Below are 21,498 nucleotides of genomic sequence, written 5' to 3' on the forward strand. Positions count from 1 at the left end.
TCTATGTTTTGAAAATTTTAAAAATCAAAATCGGTTAGTGTTTTGAGTCTTTTGAGTTTTAATTTTGAGTTAGTTTTTAATTTTAATTTTTGAGTTTTAAAAAATAACTAATAACATATAAAAAAAATTAATATATAATAAAAAAAATACATTATAAAATTTAACCAAACCACAACAAAATATTGTAAAAGTAGAACAATAGAAAACATGGAGAGAAAAAAAAAATAGAACAAAACACTATTGTATTATGGTCTTTAATATATTTATTTTTTATATTATTATATGAATTTTATTTACAGATCACTCATATTGAAATTTATAAGAATATAAGACTATAATATAATAAGTCACTAACATAAATAATAAAGTTAATAGTGGCATAATGGGTGGAAGTCATCCTTAGTGAAAACCTCGTAGAGTTGTATATCACCAAATATTCAGAACACTTCCTTTAAATGTCTATTAAGAATATACATATCATTAAAATATTACTAAAACAAAATCATGCGACAATATATCATTAAAATATTCCTAAAATAAAATCATGCGACAATATATGTTAGTAAAGAAAAATAAAAGTGAATATTCAAAATTATTTGTGTATTTAAAATATAACATATACTTTTTTAATAATTATTTTAATTATTTTTAAAAAATTCAAAATAAGTTACAAAAATAAAGTTACTTAATTAACAAAAAAAACCTTTTTGTAAATTTTGTTAATACAACTTTTTTAATTTCTAAAAAATGTGTTTATTTTTTAAATGTATTATTTTAACGTATGACGAGATAGATAAAAATAAAAATAAAGATATTTTGATTCATTTTCTTATGTTTTTTTTTTAATTCTTAAGTGTTTCTTTTTTGCTTTTATTAATTCTTAAGTGTTTCTTTTTCGCGCTATTCATAACTTCAAAATATGCAGAGTCTATGATCTTAAATTTATATTTTTCTCAAGCTAACTAGACTAAGGCATTCCCTCCCTTTAAATTTTTTTTCAAAAGATAAAATGTATTTTTTTGTTAAAACAACACAAAAGTATTTAAGAAAATGATATAAATTCACATATTTTTTATGTCAACATATTTTATCTCATGTTGTTCAAAAACTTGTTATATCACCATTTTTGGGTAAAAAATAAATCAAAATTACAACAAATGTGATACTTGAGATTAAAAAATTAATTTTAAAAAATAGATTTATTTTCATAAGTATGATAAAAACAGAGAAAATGGTGACAAGAGTGATCTATTTTTCCAACTCAGAACAAAGAAAAAGAGAAACAAACTTTATTATTCATAAATTGAAGCTAGAAAATTTTAGAGTCGAGACAAAAATTCTACATCTTTTTTTACTTCAAACTTTAAATTGATGCTGATAAGCATATATGCAGTTATTTGCAAAAAAAGATAATTAATTAATTAATCTCACTTCCGTTACGTTAGGTACTTTTCTTCTCCTTCTTCCATCCGAAAGCTTGTTTGATCTTCCCCATTGCTTTCTTAAAGATTCCACTTCCATCTTTGCGTCGATTCTGTTTTTTCTCCAACTCCAACTCTGCGAAAAAAGACTCCAATGAAGCACCACACTGTTCAAACTGTTTGTACATAGCGCGGTAAACACTACGTAACGATCCCTGAAAAGACGCCGAAACTTTAACAACCTTCGACGAAGAAGATGCAATCTTGTTGTAACCATAATACCCAACCCTCACGCGCCCATTCGCGTACTCTATACACGCTGCGAGAATAACATGCCCACGCTCACGAAAGTGTTTCCTAACAAACTCTTCAAAGTTTGCAGGTGGATTACGAATTATGCTCAAACAACTGTAACAAGTTAGAACAAAAACAGAATCGTTATAAGCACGCGACTTTCCTTCAAAGATTGAACGAGTCAATAGACGATAAGCAGGTTCATTAAACAGTGGTTTCTCGTTGAGAACTAATGCTTGAATGGAAACTAAAACTTGAAGCAAGGTTGAATTAGAAGGGTTCCATTTTTCGCATTTTTTACCGATCCACGTGTTTAGAAGACTTAAACAAACGAGGCCGTGAGAATATAGATTTGGGTTGAGACCGAAACCAAACGAGTGGTAATAAATATGCGGAGGGTTGTTTGGGTAATTGGAAGGGAATGCGATGTCAAAAAAGAAGAGACCGTCGTGGTAAGGTGTACCGGCGGCACCGACGATGACGGCACGGAGTAAATCGATGCGGCGTTCATAGACTCTAACGTAGATTGAATCGGGTAGGTTTTTTTGGAGGATTTTCCACTCTTTCATGATGGTTTTATATACCTGACACTTTGAATCTGTAAAACAGTTTCTACCAATGTTTTGAAGAACGAATCGGTGATCTGATTCGTCTGAAACTACGTCGAATGTGTCCCACTTTTCCATGTTGTTTGTGTTATTACGAGCTGCTACTTGAATTATAATCAGTTCACTTGTAGTTATGTTTATTAATACTACAACTTTGATTCAGTTAAAGTTTGGCGAAACTCATGGTTTGACTGACCAATGAGATCGATTCTCCTGTCTATATACTCCTTTTTAAAACATTCTAATATTTCTTTTTAGAAAAATAAAATTAAAAAATTAAAACTATTTCCAATATACATCACGACTTCATTTAAGTAACTATGCATAATGCATGTCAAGATAATGGGCAGAACACATTATTGATTGTTATGATGATTTTTATTTATATTTTTGTTATTCAAAAACTATTTATTGTATCTTATATTTACCGATAATTATTTTTTAATTATTAAATTAATAATTTTTTTATATTAAATGTATTTTATTTGATTTTATTAATATAATTTTTTAATTATTTTTATTTATTAAATTAACAATTAATTATTTATTTAAAAAAATAAGAAAAAAATAAATCACTATAGGTAGTCCTATTCTAGGATGCATTAGAGAAAATAAAATTTCTTTATGTGGTCGCATCTCTACCTTGCGGCATCATGAAAGTAAAAAAAGAGTAGCATATAGAATGTATATAAATTTCAATATACATCATAATGGAGAATTTTAAATAAAAAGAAGATATAAAATTAAAATATACATAGTTATTCTTATAAGGATATTATTAAATAAATATACATGTCAAAATATATATAAAATTTTAAAATTATTAATAATTTGATAGTTATGATCGACTGACTAAGTAAAAAATCATTCCACCGAATATATTAAAATTAAATCTTTATAAATGTGAGATTTAACGGTAATAGTAATTGAAAAGTGGAAATATTAAGTGAGTGTTTGGTTATGCGGTGTAAATTTGATTTTTAGTAATTAATTTTGTAAAATTAATTTTCATTTAAAGTAAGTTGAATATAAAGTAATTTATGATTGAATATCTTTAGGAGTTAATCGACTATTAATTTTTAGTGTAAGAATCATGTTTGAATTCAAAATCTATAAATTATAACTTCAAATTAAAATCAATATTATTTTAGTGTAAAAATCATGTTTGAATACAAAAGCTACAAATTATAACTTCAAACTAAAATCAATATTATTCGATAGCACTCAGTTATATCAAAATCAATTGTTACACCTTTAAAATTGATTTTGACTACTCCAAAAATCCATCTATGCACTAAATCCACTAAAAAACTATCGGGATATTTCCTTGTTTTTATTTTACAAAGGGATCAAGATTGCACAATGGAATTGAAGTACAATTAACCTAAAAATATAATTTAATTTTAAGATTTGTATTGGTTATTTTATATATCTATATTATAAAATAAAAACTTTCAATTTTTCTCATATATACTTTGAGCGTGTGACTAGTTCTCTCTTGGAATATTGACATGACCTCTTTCATTAGTGTTTTCTTCAAATAATTGTTTAGAATTTTCCCAATGAATTAATAAACACAATTAGTATAATTAGTCGAATTGGTCGTCTTATTCAATTTTTATTTTTAATTTATTGATCGTATATATAAATTAAATTTTTATATAAAACAAATTTTATATCTACGAGTTCAATGACTTCTACATGGATCACATTTTCTATCATTTATATTAGATGTTTGATTTGTTCAAAATTTAATTTAAGGTAAACTTACTTTAAGTTTGAATATTTTTATTATAAAAACAAAAGTTTGAGGTAAAACTTGGTGCAATTTTTTCAGTTTGACGCAAAAACTTTGAGCCATATTTTATTTATCAAATGCCATTTTTAAAGAAAAAACATGGTTGCATATATTTTAACTAAAATCATATTTGATTTAAAAGACACTTAACAAGTTGACTTATAGCTACAAGCTGTCAATCACACCAATATGGGGTCTTCTAAGTTATTATTGATTAATTTAATCGGTTTGTATGACAACAGCATCCAAGAAAACACCACATTAAAAATTTGATATCAATACATGAGATTTATTAGCACAATTGTTGAGTTTGATTGTAGTGAAAAAAAAACCATAAAACAATTCCTTAAACAATTTGATAGACCTTGGATAAAATTTGATAACTTGAAATGCAAGAAAAAAAAATAAAAGACAAGATAACACCAAAGATTGATGATCTAGTTCAGAACAATACTCATGTATCTGGTAGACTAAATCTGATTTTAACGATTTACTATGATTAGAGAAAAGTACATTCATGAGAGTTTATGAAATATTCATCATCATTCTCTTGTGTTTCAAGGTTTTATATATTAACTATTGGGAGTTACAAACTTGTTACAACTAACAAACCAACTATGAGCGTCAGCTAACTAGCTCAATTGACTAGCTAGAGCTTGCAATCAGTTTGACTGGCGTTATTTAGTGAATTATTTCGTGCATGACTAGTTGAGTATAAGTCTAATTTTAAGCGAGGAAACTCAAGAGTTGTCAAACTTGTTGGACCAATATTCAACCACAATAAATAAAGGTCAATATATTAGTTGATTAATAAAAGCTTTTATAGGAGATGTAATTATAACATAGTGGGAAAATATTCCCTTCAAAAGTTACTTAATGCTTTCGTAACTTTTGTGTTCAAAATGAGTAGTTGAAAGTTGAAAACAGATAATATAAAGGTCAAGATGGTAATTTGGATGCAAAATTGAGTCATTAAAAAGGACTCCGAACGTTAGGTACTTTTTGTCAACATATATGCAATATTGAAGCAAAATTCTCTATAATTCATAACTATTATGAGTCTGATCTTAAAGACAAAAAGGGTACCATTTCAAGAAATCTGATAGTGTAGACCATAGGTAGCTTACAAAGCAGTGTCACAAGACAAAATTGTACTCAACAACCCCAATTTAATACAAACCAAATTGATCCCATCCCAAGCAAAAACGAATCTCATACATTTCTATCCCTCCATAATAACACACCAGCCTTCCTAAAGACGTTGTTAATTTTCGAGAAATGCTAACAAATTTTTTTTAATATTTATTAAGAATCTAAATGTTAAAAAAAAATTAAAGTTATATAGTTTATATTTTAGAATTATAAAAAAATAATACTTTTTTTCAAAATTTATTTTTTTTTTACTTTTTTATTATTTGATAAATGTTTAAAGAACACTTGTTAGCATAATCTTTAATTTAATTATTTAATTTTAAGAAAGAAGATAGAAAACGATTAGCAAATTGACGTTAGAATATATAGGATTTGAAATAAGTTTATATATAAAAACTCTCACATCTTACCTTAATTTATTTTGAAAAAATTGTTATCTTTCATTATATTAATTAATTTTGTAAGGATGAATTTATAACAACACTTCTAAACCAATTTTATAAGAATAAATTTTGATTAATATATAAAAATATAATAGAGTGTTTTATAATTGATTTTGGATCCTCTCAATGTTTTCTTCAATTATTATCAATTCTCATTATTTCTTTAAATTTTATTGTTTTTCTTTAAATTCATCAAATCGAAAATTTATTTCATATAGATCGTACATGTAAAATTTTACAAAAATCTAAAATTATTTAATATATTATTGAAATACATAAAGAATAATGGTATTCAATAAAAGTGTATAATACATTAATTTTGATGTATTTCAATAAAATATTAAATAAATTTATATTTGTGTAAATTTTTGTCTGCATGATGTTTATAATATAAATTTCTAATTCAAACTGAAAAAAACAATTAAAAAAAAGTAAAATTAATATAAATGGAGATAATTGAGATAGATTAAGAGATATTTAGATCAAGAGAATTCAAACTCATTACTTTCTCTGTTTCAAAATAATTATTTGACTTGATCATTTCATATATATTAAAAATAAATGAAAGAGACCATTAATTTTATTAAATTACTCATATTAATCATTGGTTTATTTTTATTATCACAATTATTTTAAAACAAATAATTTATTTACAAATATAATAATTATTTTGAAACTGGGGAATACAATTTAAGAAAGGTGACCGATTTAAACTTTTCGGCTATAAAGTTTTGTAACTTTTATTGTCAAATTTGTATCCTGATTAATTTTGTTACCTTTCATTTTCTTTCATCTGTGGGGCTATTCGGTTGCATGTCCAAATCATATCATAAATAAATGTAAGAGAAAGCAGCAAAAATGAAATAATGGTACCTTCTCATTGTAAAAATTAAAATAATGGTACCTTCTCCTCTACAAAGAATTTCATGTGTTGGCTTTTCACGTGGAAATAAATAGTATTGCCCGTGATTATGCAATTTCATCATCAAAATTAGGAAATTGAATCCTCTATCTTTTTGTAAAGCAAGGTAGAATAATTTTAAATAAAAATTGATTAAAATATGAAAGATGATGATATTTAAAATAGAGACAAATAAATGTGGGATAAAATAAGTCTAAGAGAAAGATAAAAACAAAAGTAGAGAAAAGGTAGAAAAATGAAATCAGATATTTGTCCCAAAATTAGATGTATTGTGCGCCATATCTAAAAAGCTGCCATTAATTATTTCATTTTTTTGTTGTTGAAATCTTTCTTACTTTCTCTTGATTATCTATTGCCTAATGATAACTAATATTGTGAATTTCTTTTATAAAGAAAAGATTGAATGAGTTGGGTTTTAAGTGTGGTTAGGATATGTTTCAAAGTTCAAAGAACATTGATAAAGATATTTATAAATTACTTATTAAAAAGGTCCTTACATCAGACAATAAAAATTGAATCCATGATTTTGTGTTTGGGAGTCAACTCCTTAGTCCTTACCAAATGAGATAACTTTCATTTACATAATACACTACGCGAAAAAACGCATTTTATAGTGCTTTTTTTAAGCCATTTACAGCGTTTTTTCAAAAAAATAAGCGTTGTGGAAACGAGCGTTGTAAATGATACAACAGCGCTTTTAAAAAAGCGCTATAAAACATGTAAATACAACGCACGCTTGTTATGCACATTTTACAGCGCTTCTTCACAAAAAGCGCTGTAATATGCACCCCATTATATGAGTTATGGGTGGGCATATTACAGCGCTTTCTCACAAAAGCGCTGTAATATGCCCACCCATATATGAATTATGGTTGGGCATATTACAACGCTTGTTTGAGAAAGCGCTGTAATATGCACCCCATTATATGAGTTATGGGTGTGCATATTACAGCGCTTTCTCAAAAAAGCGCTGTAAAATGCCCACCCATAATTTCATATTATGGGTCTGCATTTTACAGCGCTTTTCTTGTACATTTTACAGCGCTTTCTTACGAAAGCGCTGTAAAAGGTGCACCATTAAAGCGCTTTAGAACAACATTTTACAGCGCTTTTTAAAAAAAGCGCTGTAAAATGTGTGTTTTTTTTTAAAAAAAAACGCTGTAAATTAATTATTTGAAATGAAAAGCGCTTTTTAGCTTTTTATGGCATTTTTTTTAAAAAGCGCTGTCTTTTATCTTTGTATCCAAAATTATTTTGATCCAAAATCACTTCACAATCAGTAGAACAGAACATATTATAGACAATCAGTTCACACAATCAGTAGAACAGCAACGATTCGCCCATTGTACAAATGAATCAAGACATCTTTGGAGATGAGTATATTGAGTACCTCGAAAAGGAGCAAATGTACGATCTTCTCGAACATAAGGAGCTGAGTGTTACTGTAATCAGCTTGTACATAAGGTAAAAAATACTTTTAATTGCATTTATTTGTAATTAATTAAATGTATTGGTAATTAATCTAGTTTAAAATTTTCATTGAAGGTTTTTGTACGAGAAGGTCGTGTGCACGAGGAAACTGTCAAATAAATACTCATTCTTGTCTCCGCATAAGATGTCGATGTTCAAACTCGATCCAGACAATGTAAAACACTACATTGTAGATATGTTTTTAAGAAATAAAGAAAGTGATAAATTGTTCTTGGCACCATATAATTCAGGGTACGTAATTTTATCTTTTTTAATTGATGAGAATTTAATTTATTAGTTGTCTATAAACAAAATTGCTTAACCAATTTTTTGTTGTTGTAGGGCACATTGGGTGCTATTTGCAATCAATGCGGTCTCTGAAGTGATATACTATTTGGATCCCGTGCACGGCGATTACACCAATCACCCCGGAATAAAGAATATGCTCGACACGTAAGTAATATTCATTTATTTCTTACATATATATATTTATATATATATATATATAAATATATATATGTAAGAAATAAATGAATATTACTTACGTGTCGAGCATATTCTTTATTCCGGGGTGATTGGTGTAATCGCCGTGCACGGGATCCAAATAGTATATCACTTCAGAGACCGCATTGATTGCAAATAGCACCCAATGTGCCCTACAACAACAAAAAATTGGTTAAGCAATTTTGTTTATAGACAACTAATAAATTAAATTCTCATCAATTAAAAAAGATAAAATTACGTACCCTGAATTATATGGTGCCAAGAACAATTTATCACTTTCTTTATTTCTTAAAAACATATCTACAATGTAGTGTTTTACATTGTCTGGATCGAGTTTGAACATCGACATCTTATGCGGAGACAAGAATGAGTATTTATTTGACAGTTTCCTCGTGCACACGACCTTCTCGTACAAAAACCTTCAATGAAAATTTTAAACTAGATTAATTACCAATACATTTAATTAATTACAAATAAATGCAATTAAAAGTATTTTTTACCTTATGTACAAGCTGATTACAGTAACACTCAGCTCCTTATGTTCGAGAAGATCGTACATTTGCTCCTTTTCGAGGTATTCAATATACTCATCTCCAAAGATGTCTTTATTCATTTGTACGATGGGCGAATCGTTGCTGCTGCCCATGTTCCTTTTTATTTGGATGTCAAGACACGCCCCGTATTTACCAAGGCGTGGCTGACTTTTATTAGGAGCAGCAGCAGCAGCGACCGATTTTCCCCGATCTAGATTTTTTGTTGCTGCAAGTTTTGCAGCTTTATTACCCTCCAGCCTTTGTAGTTTGGCAGCCCTATTAACCTCCAATTTTTGAGGTTTGCTGCCTTTTTTTGGCTGTAGGGGTGGTTTATTTATTTGGACCTACAAAAATGAGGTAAAATGTTAGTTTATTGAATCTGAAAAAATAAAAAACCTTAGGCAATAAATGTGACAAACCTTTTCGGGAGATGTAACTGATTTGTCCTTGGGAATCTTTTTTTCGAGGGCAACAAGGTGTGTGGGCCATGCCACGTAACTGCCAATAGCGTCGCTTAAGAACTTCATATCTCCATCGTTGTCCGGTATGGGCAACGGTGCAGTTGGTTCGAAAGCAACCGTAGGCGATACTTTGACATGGCCCGCGGGGATCGGAATATTGTGCAATACTTCTCCCGAAGTATTGTGCAATATTCCTTTTCCCACCTTCCGTTGAGTCGGCGAGGACAAGTATAGGACACATGTAGTGACACCCTACATCAATAGTTAAAACATAAGTACAGTTAATATATAAGTTTGTTTAATACATAAGTAATTACATAAGCAAGTAAGTAGTAAGTAATTAATTACCTCGGGAATACTCTTCAAACCGACGTTGCAACTCCCGGTTTCACTCTCCATTTGTATTTCAGGTTGGAGCTGAACCGGAAGTTGCTTGTCTTTATTCGTATTCACCAAGAGTGCCACTTGCTCCGATAAGATTCTGAGCTTCTCTAATACTTCCTCGTTGGAAGGTTTTTGGCGCTTCTCTTGAGGAAAAAAGCTTTTGGGAGTTACGCCAAATCCTTTCCCCCTCACTCGACCGGAATACTCAGGGACATTAAACACTTTCCCAAGAATGTCCCTGCACGTATCCTTGTTGCCCTCTTGAGTTTCAGAACTTTGTTCAATAGTTTCCTAAAATACATGTAACATTAAAAAGATAAGTTCAATAGCATTTTTAAAATACAATATTAAAAAATATTAAAGTGATAATATACTTACACAAAGTTCTACAACTTTCTTGACATTTTCATTATCAACCACTCCTTCTTTGTTAACACGCGCTTCCTTCCATAAGATATGACGACCCAAGGGTTGATCGGCTTGGGTGTCTTTTCTCTATTCGTTAAAATCATAAACAAAATAATACAAATTAGTTACACACTATAGTTTATAATACAAATTACTTCATTATATAAAAGTGATGTTTAATTACTTACAATTTTTTGTTCAAGGCGTGCATATCCCATACGTGATTTCTTGTATGGGTGTTTTGGGTTGCTTGCCCGTTCGCGATTTGCCTTACTAATATTCTATATAAAAAAAAATAGCAATTGTGTAAAAATTTAAAATACGCTACGAATATGAATAATAAAACACAAATGCTAATAAATTAATCACTTACGACAAACGCCGGGTCAGAACGTTTGGAAACAAATGCACTCCATTCATCCTTTGATATATAATGTTGATATATCTTTGGAGGTTCAGCATTTGTGTTTCCTTCTCTATCTTTTAGATAGAAATTTGAGAGATGGGATCTAAATCCACGATGGATTTTCCCAGCAACTCTCAAAACATATGACTTTCGTTCCTCATCAAGAACAAAAGTGGTCTGCAATGAAAACAATCATAAGTAATGTATTTTACAGAAAAAACATTATAAATGACAAAAGAGTAGATCAAAATATTTACTTGAATGTCATTCCAGATGATATCTTTGGCATCCTTCAACGCCTTATCTCTCCAGTTGTCTATTGTTATTGGGACATTTTGACGAACAACAGCCCCAATGTAGCTTACAAACATGGAGCTGTTGGGGTCAACTGGCTGACCACTCTCGTTCCAGCCAACCTAATAAACTCATATAGTAAGTACATGCCCTAAACCCTAAAAAAGATAAAAAAACACACATCAAACAGAGTATATATAGTATACCTCAAATTTAATGCCATTACTCCTTGCTTTAATGACTTTCTGCATGATAGTTGCACCACGTTTGACTTCTTTTTCGTAAGTCTTAGAGGTGCCAACTTCTTCATTTTGAACTTCTAAATCTTTGTTTGTATCCATTTAACTACAACAAGTTCAACATGCACTTTAGTATAACATCAACAAGCTCAACATGCATCATGCATTATTATAAACAAACTCAACATGTATCAGTATATCTTAAAAAAGCTCAACATGCATTTTAATGATTACAAAAAATTTATAACATCAATACCTGAATAATGGTTCGAAGAAAGATGAAATCTAAAGAAAAGAGGGAACGCAGAAAGTTCACAGAAATATGGTTCAAAGAAATAGGATATTGAAGAAATACGTAATGAGGGTTACGTATTTCAATGAAAATATATTGTGTGAAATGGGAGAGATGATCTTGGATGGAAATAAGGTTCGAAATGAAGGAGATGATCGTGGAAATAAGGTTCGTAAAGGACGGGATGATAGGGTTTGCAAAAGAAGAGAAGAAATGAAGGTTGACATGATAGTGAAGTTTACGTAATGAAGAGGAAACTGAAGAGGTAACTGTTATATATACGTAACACTTTTACAGCGCTTTTTATAAGCCTTTTACAGCGTAAAGCGCTCTAAAAGGCTTCTTTAGTTAAATTTTTAAAAGGCTCTTTCACAGTGCTTCTCCCCAGAAAGCGCTGTAAAAGACCTCCGTGTGTTATTATGTTATATGAATGCCTTTTACAGCGCTTTCACACATAAGCGCTCTAAAAGGCTTCTTTAGTTAAATTTTTAAAAGGCTCTAAAAGGCTTCTTTATTACTGCAAGACTTGACAATACAATTTAATATAGTTAAATTTTTAAAAGGCTCTTTTACAGCGCTTTTTTCAAATAATAATTTATTTACTAATTATTAATATTTATTTATAAAAGTATATTACAAATTGATGATAATTAATATCAAGATGATAGTGTCACATTAACATAAATTACCCACGTGCATTAACAATCATAAGTTGAAGAACCAATTTCACTAATTTTATGGGTACCAAATTCAACCTTTAAAATAATTAAGCTATCAAATAGATATTTAAGTCATATTATTACTACTAATATTTTATTATTTCACAAAGAAAGTTTGTAGCTTCTATTAGATATCTAGTTAATTTGCATTGTTAGACTTAATATTAGTTAGATGATTTGTTAATTAGTTTCACTAGTTATTATTTTATATTATTTAGTTATTTATTTAATTTGTTATATAAGTTTATGCAAGTAAATTACTTCATGTAATTCATTCTCTCAATTCTTTTATTATTCCATATATAAAACTTTAGTTTTCTCTTGACTATGATTTTTACTTAAAATAGTAATATAGTATCATATAAATAATTATTCTATTACATTTTCTAAAAAAATTCTTGAGAAAAGTTTCATTAAAAATTCATTGAATTATTTATATTTTTCTATCAAGATTCTAAAGTTTTAGATTTTTTGTTTTGATTTTCATGTCTATGGCAATCGTCTTCATCTTGCAATTTTATTTCTAGCCCCATCATGCAAATCTTCTTCATTTTCAACATTATATACAAATGATTATGTTATTTGGAAAACATAAAGTTCATAGACAAAAAAATAAAATAAGAGTACATATAACACCATGAGAAGAAGAAGAAGCTTCTTGATGTTGAAATCAAAATACTCGTGAAGATCTTGAAGACGTGCACTAAACATGCTGTACAAGATTAGAAAGGAATCTTTGTTAACAATAACTCATGATCAGAAACTAGAAGCTATAGTTAGTTGATAAAAAAAATACTTTTCAACGAAGGATCTCCAAAAAAAAATAAATCAAAGACTAAAATCTTGATACAAAAATTACATTTGATCTTTCGAGTTTCAAACAAAGAAAAGTGCCCTCGAAAAAATTGGTCATATTCTTCTTTAAAAAAAAGTTAGTTTAATTGACTATATTAACTTATATTCTCATAGTACGGATAATCAATCACAAAATTTATATTATTTAACCGATAAAGTTTTGGTGTTTAAAATTATTTTAACAGATGAATTTTTGGCATTTAAAATTTAATTTAGTAGATAAATTTTTTGTGATTTATATTCTTTTTAGCCAATGTCTTTTTTCCGATATTTATTTCTTGATATTTTTCATGCATAACGTATAATAAACATATTCTAGTTTGAGAGGAGATATTATATATCTAATTAATTTATAGGCTAAATTACATTTGTAGTCATTTAACTTAATTTCAGGTAACGTTTTAGTCCTTTATTTTTTTTTTCTCGATTTAGTCCTTTATTCCTAAAAATATCAAATAAAGTATGAAAATATGAGTTTATTTGAAGATTTGCGTTAGGAAATTGATGAAATTTGTATTATATTGAAGAATATAATTAAATTTATGAGTTTTGATTGAATTTTTTTTTGAATTTTTGTATAAAAAAGGATATCATTGTTGAAATTTTAAAACATAAAATATCAAATTGTCACTTAAAATTAAAATAAAGGACCAAGTCGGGAAAAAAAAAAAGATAAAGGACTAAAACGTTACCTGAAATTAAGTTAAGGGATCACGAATGTAATTTAACCTAATTTATATTATTAGACTTATGCTCTATTTGAGTAACTACTGTATTTAAAAATAATTATAAAAAAAAAACTAATGATAAAATATTATATATTTATAAAAAATAAAAACATATTTAACCATAATATATCTGATTATATAAACTTTTTTATGTATTTGGATTAATATTTTTTATAATAATAGGTTGCTCCGTGGCAATTTAGTATTATTTTTTTGGTTGTAATGTGGCTATTTAGTATGCAAAGGGTCGTTCTTAGAGTAAATTTCATTGTATACAATATATTTCATTGTCAAATTATGCCTCGTCAAAAACAATATTTCACACTAATTTTAGGGCCTACATAATTTAAAATAATCCATTTTAATTTCAAAATTTAGAAAGTGTTCATTACAAATAGTGTCTTAGATGTATTGCTAGTCGTAGTCACGCATGTAACATGATAATACATACAACGTTAGAAAGAAAAAGACAAACATACATAGAAGGTTTGAAACACGATGCTTTCCTTTGGATTCAATAATATAATTAATATATAAAGACAATTCTTAACATAGATTTCTTCTTCCTAAATCAGAAATTACAATTACAACCCAATCACAAAAGTGCGAATGGATTCAACTGGGTTGCAATTGCATATGATGAAATCGCCACTATCACACACTTTGCTCCTATCTTCACCTACCCTTTTCACCAACAACTCCAATTCCATCACTTTCACAAACCGATTCACCAGAAAGTCTTGTCCTTTTCCCACAATCATGGCTTCTTCTGCTACATCAAAAGCAAAGCCAATTGCCTATGGTTTCAAGACTTTATTAGAAACCTTCACTGTTGATGTTCATAGAGCAGAGAATAGACCATTGAATGTTCCTTTAATTGCCCCTTTTACTATTGCCTCTTCTAGATTGGATAAAGTAGAGAACGTTGCAATTAGAGTTGAATTGAGTAATGGTGCTGTTGGGTGGGGTGAGGCACCAATTTTGCCTTTTGTTACTGCAGAGGATCAAAATACAGCTATGGTTAAAGCTTCTGAGGCATGTGCCTTTTTGCTCAACTGTCCTGCACTTACATTGGGTTCTGTGTTGAAGGAGATTGGTGATATTCTTCCAGGGCATCAATTTGCTTCAGTGAGTGTGATATTTTGATCTTTCTTTTAACCTTTTTAAGTTGTTATTGTGTTGTTTGTTATTCTCAATTTAATGATTCTGATAATTTGTTACTTCTGTCACTCATTTCTTGTACTTTTGAAATTTACATGGCCCTTTATTACAGCTGTAACTGTAATTCTCAATTTGGTAACTAAGAACAGGAAAGGATAGTTAATTACAAGTTTTGAGAAAATTTTAAATCTTAAATTTAGCTTTCTATTTTGTAATAATGCTTGACTTTTCCCTATGCTCCGTGCTTTGGTTCTTATCGTTGGTTGAGTTTGAGAATTTCTTTTGCTGCATCCTTGTTTGTTTAGAAATTGTTAGCTTGTTCTGTTTTGTAATTAAGATCAAGATAATTCAGATAAAAGAAGGAAAGATAATGCTTTCTTTCTAATGATGATGGTGATATCTCTATTAAAGGTTGATCTGAGAGACCAGAACTGTGCCAAGGATTATGATAATGTTGAGATATATTATATCACATCATTACCACTTTGTATATGGATACAAAAATTATAAACTGTATTGAATGTATGTATGTTAAACGAATTTATTTCCGTGCGTTGCTTGGTTCTATAACTAGTTTTATGTACTCTTCCATTTCAGCTTGGTTGAAATTAAAGATCGTCATAGTAAAATGAATAAGAGAATATTTACCTTAATAAAACAAGATATATATGTCTGCAAAATCTCTTTCTAAATTAGCAATGAAGATTATGTTTGCTCAAAACTATGAACTCCTAGTCACACATGCTACATCTCCAACAAATTATACCAAGCTTTCCATCAATGTTATTCAGAGTCAAATGATTTAAAAAAAGGAACGATAATTTGATAAACTCAATTGTAAGGAACTAGTATGATTTTATTGTTGTAACATATTTCAGATTCTATTGAATTGGTTTTCATGAGATTACAAGCTTGTGAAATCTATTGTTTGTTTTTATGGAAATTTCACTTTCAATCTACCTAACAAAATTTGATCTTCACACTTTTAAAGTACTACTTATGAAATTAGTTGCTGCTTTTTGATTTAGAAGAAACTTGAAATTTTGCAGTAGATATTGGTTTTTAAACTTAAAAGGATTCAATAAAAATTCATGTTAGCTCTTGATATTTTTGCTTGACTTCTCTTGTAAGAAAAACTAGCTAATACACGAATAAAGTTGTACAATTATAGCAGGAAACTATCTTGAGTTTTTAGTATTTTCTTTTTTCTTTTTTTTCTTATGGGCTCAATCCAACATTGCAGGTTAGAGCTGGAGTGGAGATGGCAGTGATTGATGCCGTCGCAAATAGTATTCGTGTACCACTGTGGAGGCTTTTTGGCGGTGCTTCAAATACCATAACCACTGATATAACAGTTAAGATCTTATATACTATCAGAAATGGTTATGATGAATAGAACTTGTACAAAAGTGAAAGCATTATTTTTATGAAAAACATGTTTATGCTAACTTATTATATATGCAGATCCCAATAGTTTCTTCGGCTGAAGCAGCTGAATTGGCTTCAAAGTACTATAAAGAAGGATTTAAGACTTTAAAACTGAAAGTGGGCAAGAATCTGAATTCAGATATAGAAGTGCTTCGAGCTATACGTCTTGTCCACCCTGAATGTCAGTTTATTCTCGACGCTAATGAGGGGTATAACTCTGAGGAAGCAGTGGAAGTTCTCGAGAAATTACATGGTTAAAAGCTACATAATTGAATTATTTGATCCAAATAATTGTCATCGCCACACTAGAAAATGCACACATGCCATGCACCTTTATCGGATTATTTTAGGCGATCCGGTTAGTAACTTTGTTTGTTTTGTATTATTACAGAAATAGGGTTGACCCCTATTTTATTTGAGCAACCAGTTCATAGAGATGATTGGGATGGTCTTGGATATGTGAGTAACATAGCAAGAGAAAGGTATGGAGTGTCTGTTGCAGCTGATGAAAGCTGCAGAAGTATAGTTGATGTTTACAGAATAGTAGAAGGGAATCTTGTAGATGTGATTAACATTAAGCTTGCAAAAGTTGGAGTTATAGGTGCAATGGATATTATTGAAAAAGCAAGAGCAGCAGGATTAGATTTGATGATTGGTGGTATGGTTGAGACAAGACTAGCTATGGGATTTGCTGGTCATCTTGCTGCTGGCCTTGGATGTTTTAAGTAAGTATTTTTAGGGCCTAATTTTTCCGGTCTTGCATTTTTAAAAACTGCATTGGATTCCAGAAATACACCTCTAAACGGGAAAAAGTTTGAAGTGCTTTTGGGGTGGAAAAGTTTCTCCCGTATTATTATTGTATTTGAAAAGTTTGAGCCTTTTTTCTCAGTTTTTGCTGTTTCATATTATTTTCCTTCTGTATACAGTTTAATTTATTAAATCATCTAAATATTGCAAACTGTTTTGTAGGTTTATTGACCTAGACACACCACTTCTGCTATCAGAAGATCCAGTTCTTGAAGGCTATGAAGGTATTTTACTCTAAGACCCATATATGTTGAGCCTGTGTTGACAACAAAAAAATGTTGAGCCTGTTACAGATTTTTTCATGAAAAGATTGGTTAGATTGATGTCTTAGCAATCTGATGAAACTAAGGTATTTAATTGAACAGTTTCAGGTGCCGCTTATAAGTTCACAAATGCTAGGGGACATGGTGGATTCCTTCATTGGGACAATCTTGCTTAGCAAGTTATAACGATCTTCTTGCACAATAGAACCCAACTTTAATAAACGAGAGGTGGGAACTTGTCTCAAATTGTATTTGGGTGCAAAGTACAGTCATTTCTTCACTTAGGATAATATAATGTTGGGGAGAAATTTAAGCTCCAAGAAAAACATTTACTAGTATAATCATAGGCAAGATTTGAGAAAGCAACATGTAAGAGACTGGGCAGGCCTTGCAAGGGTCAGTTTGCTCCCCATTGTATGACATCTGAAACGGTAAAACTTGTTGTCTGGTGCGGTTAAGATGAGACATACACAGAGACATCCAGTTGAGGAAAATTGAAGCGCTCGCAATGTTTGTTTATGCCGTAGGTGTTGTTTATAACATTTGCGTGGAAAACTTCCAAGAATTTTTTTAGTAACACTCCTTTATGAAAGAGACTGTTTTATGTAGTCTTTCTTCAGCTTCAAGCTTCTTTTTTTTATCATTAAATGAATATATTAACTAAAAACACACAAAAATGTTTTCATGTTTGAGATTCCTAAAGGATCGAGTCGATCTTAGCCATTAATATTACCCAAAGGACCAGATCAATGTTAGCCATTATTTATTTCCCCATAAAACAAAACTTGGGGAGAAAGACCCGTTGATACCTTTTATTTAAACAGACCTTATGAATAACAATAAACAATTAGTTCTTCATTCACCAGTTAAAAAAACACACATTGAGCATCAGATAATCATTGTGCGGTTCAAAAAATAACAGATCAACTAACCAAGAAAATGCTCAAGGATTAACAATCTTCTAACTGCCAGTAATCAGCATTGCAGTTAACATCACTTATGTACATTAAATGATATTATTGGTGAAAAAGACAAGTAACACTCCAAAAATCGTCTAAAAGTCAGCCAGCATAAACAACTGGGCAAAAGTGAAAGGAAAAAAAAAACCTTCAGCAACGCCAAGCACTAAATATGAAAGATATGACTAAAGATTGGCCCTTTGCAAATCTCCTATCATTTTGGGGGCGAGGATAAAAAATCCATGGCCTTACCCCAGTATGGAGAGTTGTTTCTGCAACTAGAAACCCATGTTGCAGCTAAATATTTTTTAAAAACTAAACTAAAAAAGATAAAGATAAAAATCATAAAAGAAAATACAAATCTGGGAGCAATAACGAATGTAGGCAGGTGAAATGTTCCAAAATTCCTCCGTCAAACCTTAAAACCTCAAGCAGGAACTTGATTGGATTCTCGCAATCTAATGGACTTAGCACGCAGCCTTTCCATGAAAGCTGGGTTGCCTCGGAGTCTCCCTTTCACATATGACGTTCGGGCATCGTCTACTAGTTTATTAGCTTTCCCGGCTTCCTCAATGAGTGAGAGAAGAGTCCTCAAGCAGTCCTTTCTGTTTTCTTCACGATGTTCAAACCTTCAAAATATGGAAAAGACAATTTTAAATGCAAATGTGGCTACCTCAAGGTTTTCAGACCTATGTTTTATAAACTCGAATAATACATAAATCAACTTTTGTTTATATAGCATGTTACCTCTCACTAGTAATTGTAAGCTCATCTCTCCCTGGATGATAACGTTTTCCAACCAATTCTCTGAGACGTCGAAATTGGTATTTTGAAAGTCCAAGCTCCTTCACAGTTACAGATAGTTTCACTTTCCTGTTTTTGGGATGCCAAGCATCTCCACCAGGAGCAAATACTACCCGAGTTTGCCACCGGAGAATTGGGCCTTCACCAGGCGGATCATCGGAATCCTTTTTCTTGTCTGGCACAGAAGTATCAACAGGCTGTAGTGCATCTTCTTTTTCCATTGTTTTCAAATATTCATTCACAATTTCATCCTCAAACTTCTTAAACTGTTCATAAGCAGCTTCAGGATCAAGTTCCCCTCTTTCACAAATATCCCCTAGCTCGTTAAATTTTGTTTCCACTTTCTGTTTTATGTCGTCTAGATAAGATGCAAAAGCAAAGAAAATCATCAAACAGATTACACAAACTGCAAGGTAGTGACTACAAATCAATTCAAAAACATCATATCCATAGAACACAAATTCCATGGTGAGGTTGGAACATGCAATAAATGTCAAGCACATGTATCAAACCCTTAACAACAGTCTTGCACATTGAAATTAGACGTATTCCTTAAAAAGCAGATTGACAGACAATTCATGACCAGGAAAATTCTTAAAAGCAACTATAAACTACAACCAGTACCACAGATTAAAAGCAATACATTCCCTAATATTATCCTCTAACTTTTAATTACTAATTCCTACACCACAGGATATCGATCGATAATAATTAATAATCAAATAACACAAATTTTATATGCTAACTAACAACGGCATTACAAAGGATGACAAACCAATCACGAAAATTATGAATTTATGAGTGCGTTATAGACACTTGCTCAAGTGTTTGGAAGAGCTTACAGAAATATATTATGATGTTTCAATAACCTCCCAAAAATAGCTAATGAAAACAGTTTATAACTTATAAAAAGAAGACAGATTAAGCATGTTTGTTTTCTCTCTTACTTGATAAGCACTTAATTATACTATTTACCCAAATCCAGATGCACCCTATATTTCCCTAAATTTACTTAGCTTTCACAATCAGCAGAACCAACCAGAACCAATTTCAAATATAAATAAATAATGATGATTATGTGAACAATGGTGCGTGTAGTACTAGTATGTACCTGGGAGGAGTTTGTCCCAGTTAAGCATATCCTCAAGAATCTCCTCACACTCCTTTGTATCCCTAATAAAACCATGTTTAACACCATCTTCAACAATGTCATCCCACTTCTTATCATCCATATTGAAATACTCATCTTTTGCCATTCTCTTCATCACAATGTCCCTAGCATTATACAAATCATCAATCTCTTCATCGGTTTCGTGCATGTCCTCGAAATCCGATTCAAAATCTCTATCATCCACATCATCGATAGGTTGCATTGCGAGTTCATCCATCAACTCGTCATCGGTATCTTCGTGGTTCCCCGATAACTTCCTCTTCAAAATTGCCTCCATGATCGACGGCAGCACTTGCTCGTCGCCTTTCAAGTATTTATCAATCCGCAATTTCAGCTCTGAAAAAACACAACAAATTCAAAAATTTCAGGTTCGTAGTTCGCGCTGTGTATATAATATACGAATTGAAATGCGTTTGTTTGGAAAAGAAGAGAAACCTTTGTTGTCGACGTCTTCGATGTCAAGAGGGACGGGGTCTTTGGTGGTTGGAAGTGGATCGGGTTTATCATCGGAGGAGAAGAGTCTGAATCGAGAGCGAGTTGAAACGGCGAATTGAATCGGAGCCGAGTTGGTGGGAGAAGAGTTGTGATGGAGAAGATTGCGAGTGTAGAGAGAAACATTTCTCAACAGAGAACGTCTCATGGTTGCCTCTCTTTCTCTCTCTATCAGTTTTCTCACTTTAGGGTTTCAAGTTTCTGTGTTAGTGTATGTCTCGTCCCTTACTTCACTTCTTTGGTTTCGTCTTTACGTTTCATTATTACCGTTTTACAGTTCAGCTCTTAACCTTTTAACTTCCGGTAAAAAAAGTTTTTATTATTACTAGCTCACTAAAACAATTTGGTTATTTGGTTTTGTTGCAAAAATATAATAGTTTAAATATATTTTTAATTTATATAAATATAATATTATTAGTTTTATTTTCTGTAAAAAAAAATTGTTTGTATTTCTTCTTTATAATATTAAAAAAATTATTTTT

The 21,498-nt window shown here is 30.3% G+C and overlaps 3 protein-coding genes across 3 annotated transcripts; 1 reads left to right on the forward strand and 2 right to left on the reverse strand.

Moving 5' to 3' along the window:
* Positions 1–1,273: 1,273 nt before the first annotated feature.
* On the reverse strand, positions 1,274–2,518 carry LOC101511457 (putative ubiquitin-conjugating enzyme E2 38). The gene has a single exon (XM_012716968.3). It carries the CDS (start codon positions 2,399–2,401, stop codon positions 1,442–1,444), a length of 960 nt encoding a protein of 319 aa, XP_012572422.1. The 5' UTR covers positions 2,402–2,518; the 3' UTR covers positions 1,274–1,441.
* Positions 2,519–14,382: 11,864 nt separating this feature from the next.
* LOC101511782 (L-Ala-D/L-amino acid epimerase) lies at positions 14,383–18,201 on the forward strand. The gene is made up of 6 exons (XM_004504521.4): positions 14,383–15,059; positions 16,336–16,446; positions 16,557–16,773; positions 16,912–17,245; positions 17,490–17,551; positions 17,693–18,201. Exons 1-6 carry the CDS (start codon positions 14,541–14,543, stop codon positions 17,764–17,766), a joined length of 1,317 nt encoding a protein of 438 aa, XP_004504578.1. The 5' UTR covers positions 14,383–14,540; the 3' UTR covers positions 17,767–18,201.
* A 317-nt stretch (positions 18,202–18,518) lies between these two features.
* On the reverse strand, positions 18,519–21,241 carry LOC101512095 (uncharacterized). The gene is made up of 4 exons (XM_004504522.4): positions 20,960–21,241; positions 20,465–20,860; positions 19,297–19,711; positions 18,519–19,178 (listed from the first exon to the last, which is right to left on the reverse strand). Exons 1-4 carry the CDS (start codon positions 21,162–21,164, stop codon positions 18,977–18,979), a joined length of 1,218 nt encoding a protein of 405 aa, XP_004504579.1. The 5' UTR covers positions 21,165–21,241; the 3' UTR covers positions 18,519–18,976.
* Between the last annotated feature and the right edge of the window lie 257 nt (positions 21,242–21,498).

This window comes from Cicer arietinum, chromosome 6, assembly GCF_000331145.2.
Source record: "Cicer arietinum cultivar CDC Frontier isolate Library 1 chromosome 6, Cicar.CDCFrontier_v2.0, whole genome shotgun sequence".
Lineage (NCBI taxonomy): Eukaryota > Viridiplantae > Streptophyta > Magnoliopsida > Fabales > Fabaceae > Cicer > Cicer arietinum.

What these genes read in the sequence shown, in the direction of transcription:
- LOC101511457 (XM_012716968.3), bottom strand. Translation starts at nt 2,401, where the DNA reads ATGGAAAAGTGGGACACATTCGACGTAGTTTCAGACGAATCAGATCAC.
- LOC101511782 (XM_004504521.4), top strand. Translation starts at nt 14,541, where the DNA reads ATGGATTCAACTGGGTTGCAATTGCATATGATGAAATCGCCACTATCA. An exon ending in GCTGGCCTTGGATGTTTTAA is followed by an intron (nt 17,246 to 17,489) that starts GTAAGTATTTTT and finishes ACTGTTTTGTAG; the next exon opens with GTTTATTGACCTAGACACAC. An exon ending in AGTTCTTGAAGGCTATGAAG is followed by an intron (nt 17,552 to 17,692) that starts GTATTTTACTCT and finishes TTAATTGAACAG; the next exon opens with TTTCAGGTGCCGCTTATAAG.
- LOC101512095 (XM_004504522.4), bottom strand. Translation starts at nt 21,164, where the DNA reads ATGAGACGTTCTCTGTTGAGAAATGTTTCTCTCTACACTCGCAATCTT. An exon ending in CGAAGACGTCGACAACAAAG is followed by an intron (nt 20,861 to 20,959) that starts GTTTCTCTTCTT and finishes GTGTTTTTTCAG; the next exon opens with AGCTGAAATTGCGGATTGAT. An exon ending in CTGGGACAAACTCCTCCCAG is followed by an intron (nt 19,712 to 20,464) that starts GTACATACTAGT and finishes CATCTTATCTAG; the next exon opens with ACGACATAAAACAGAAAGTG.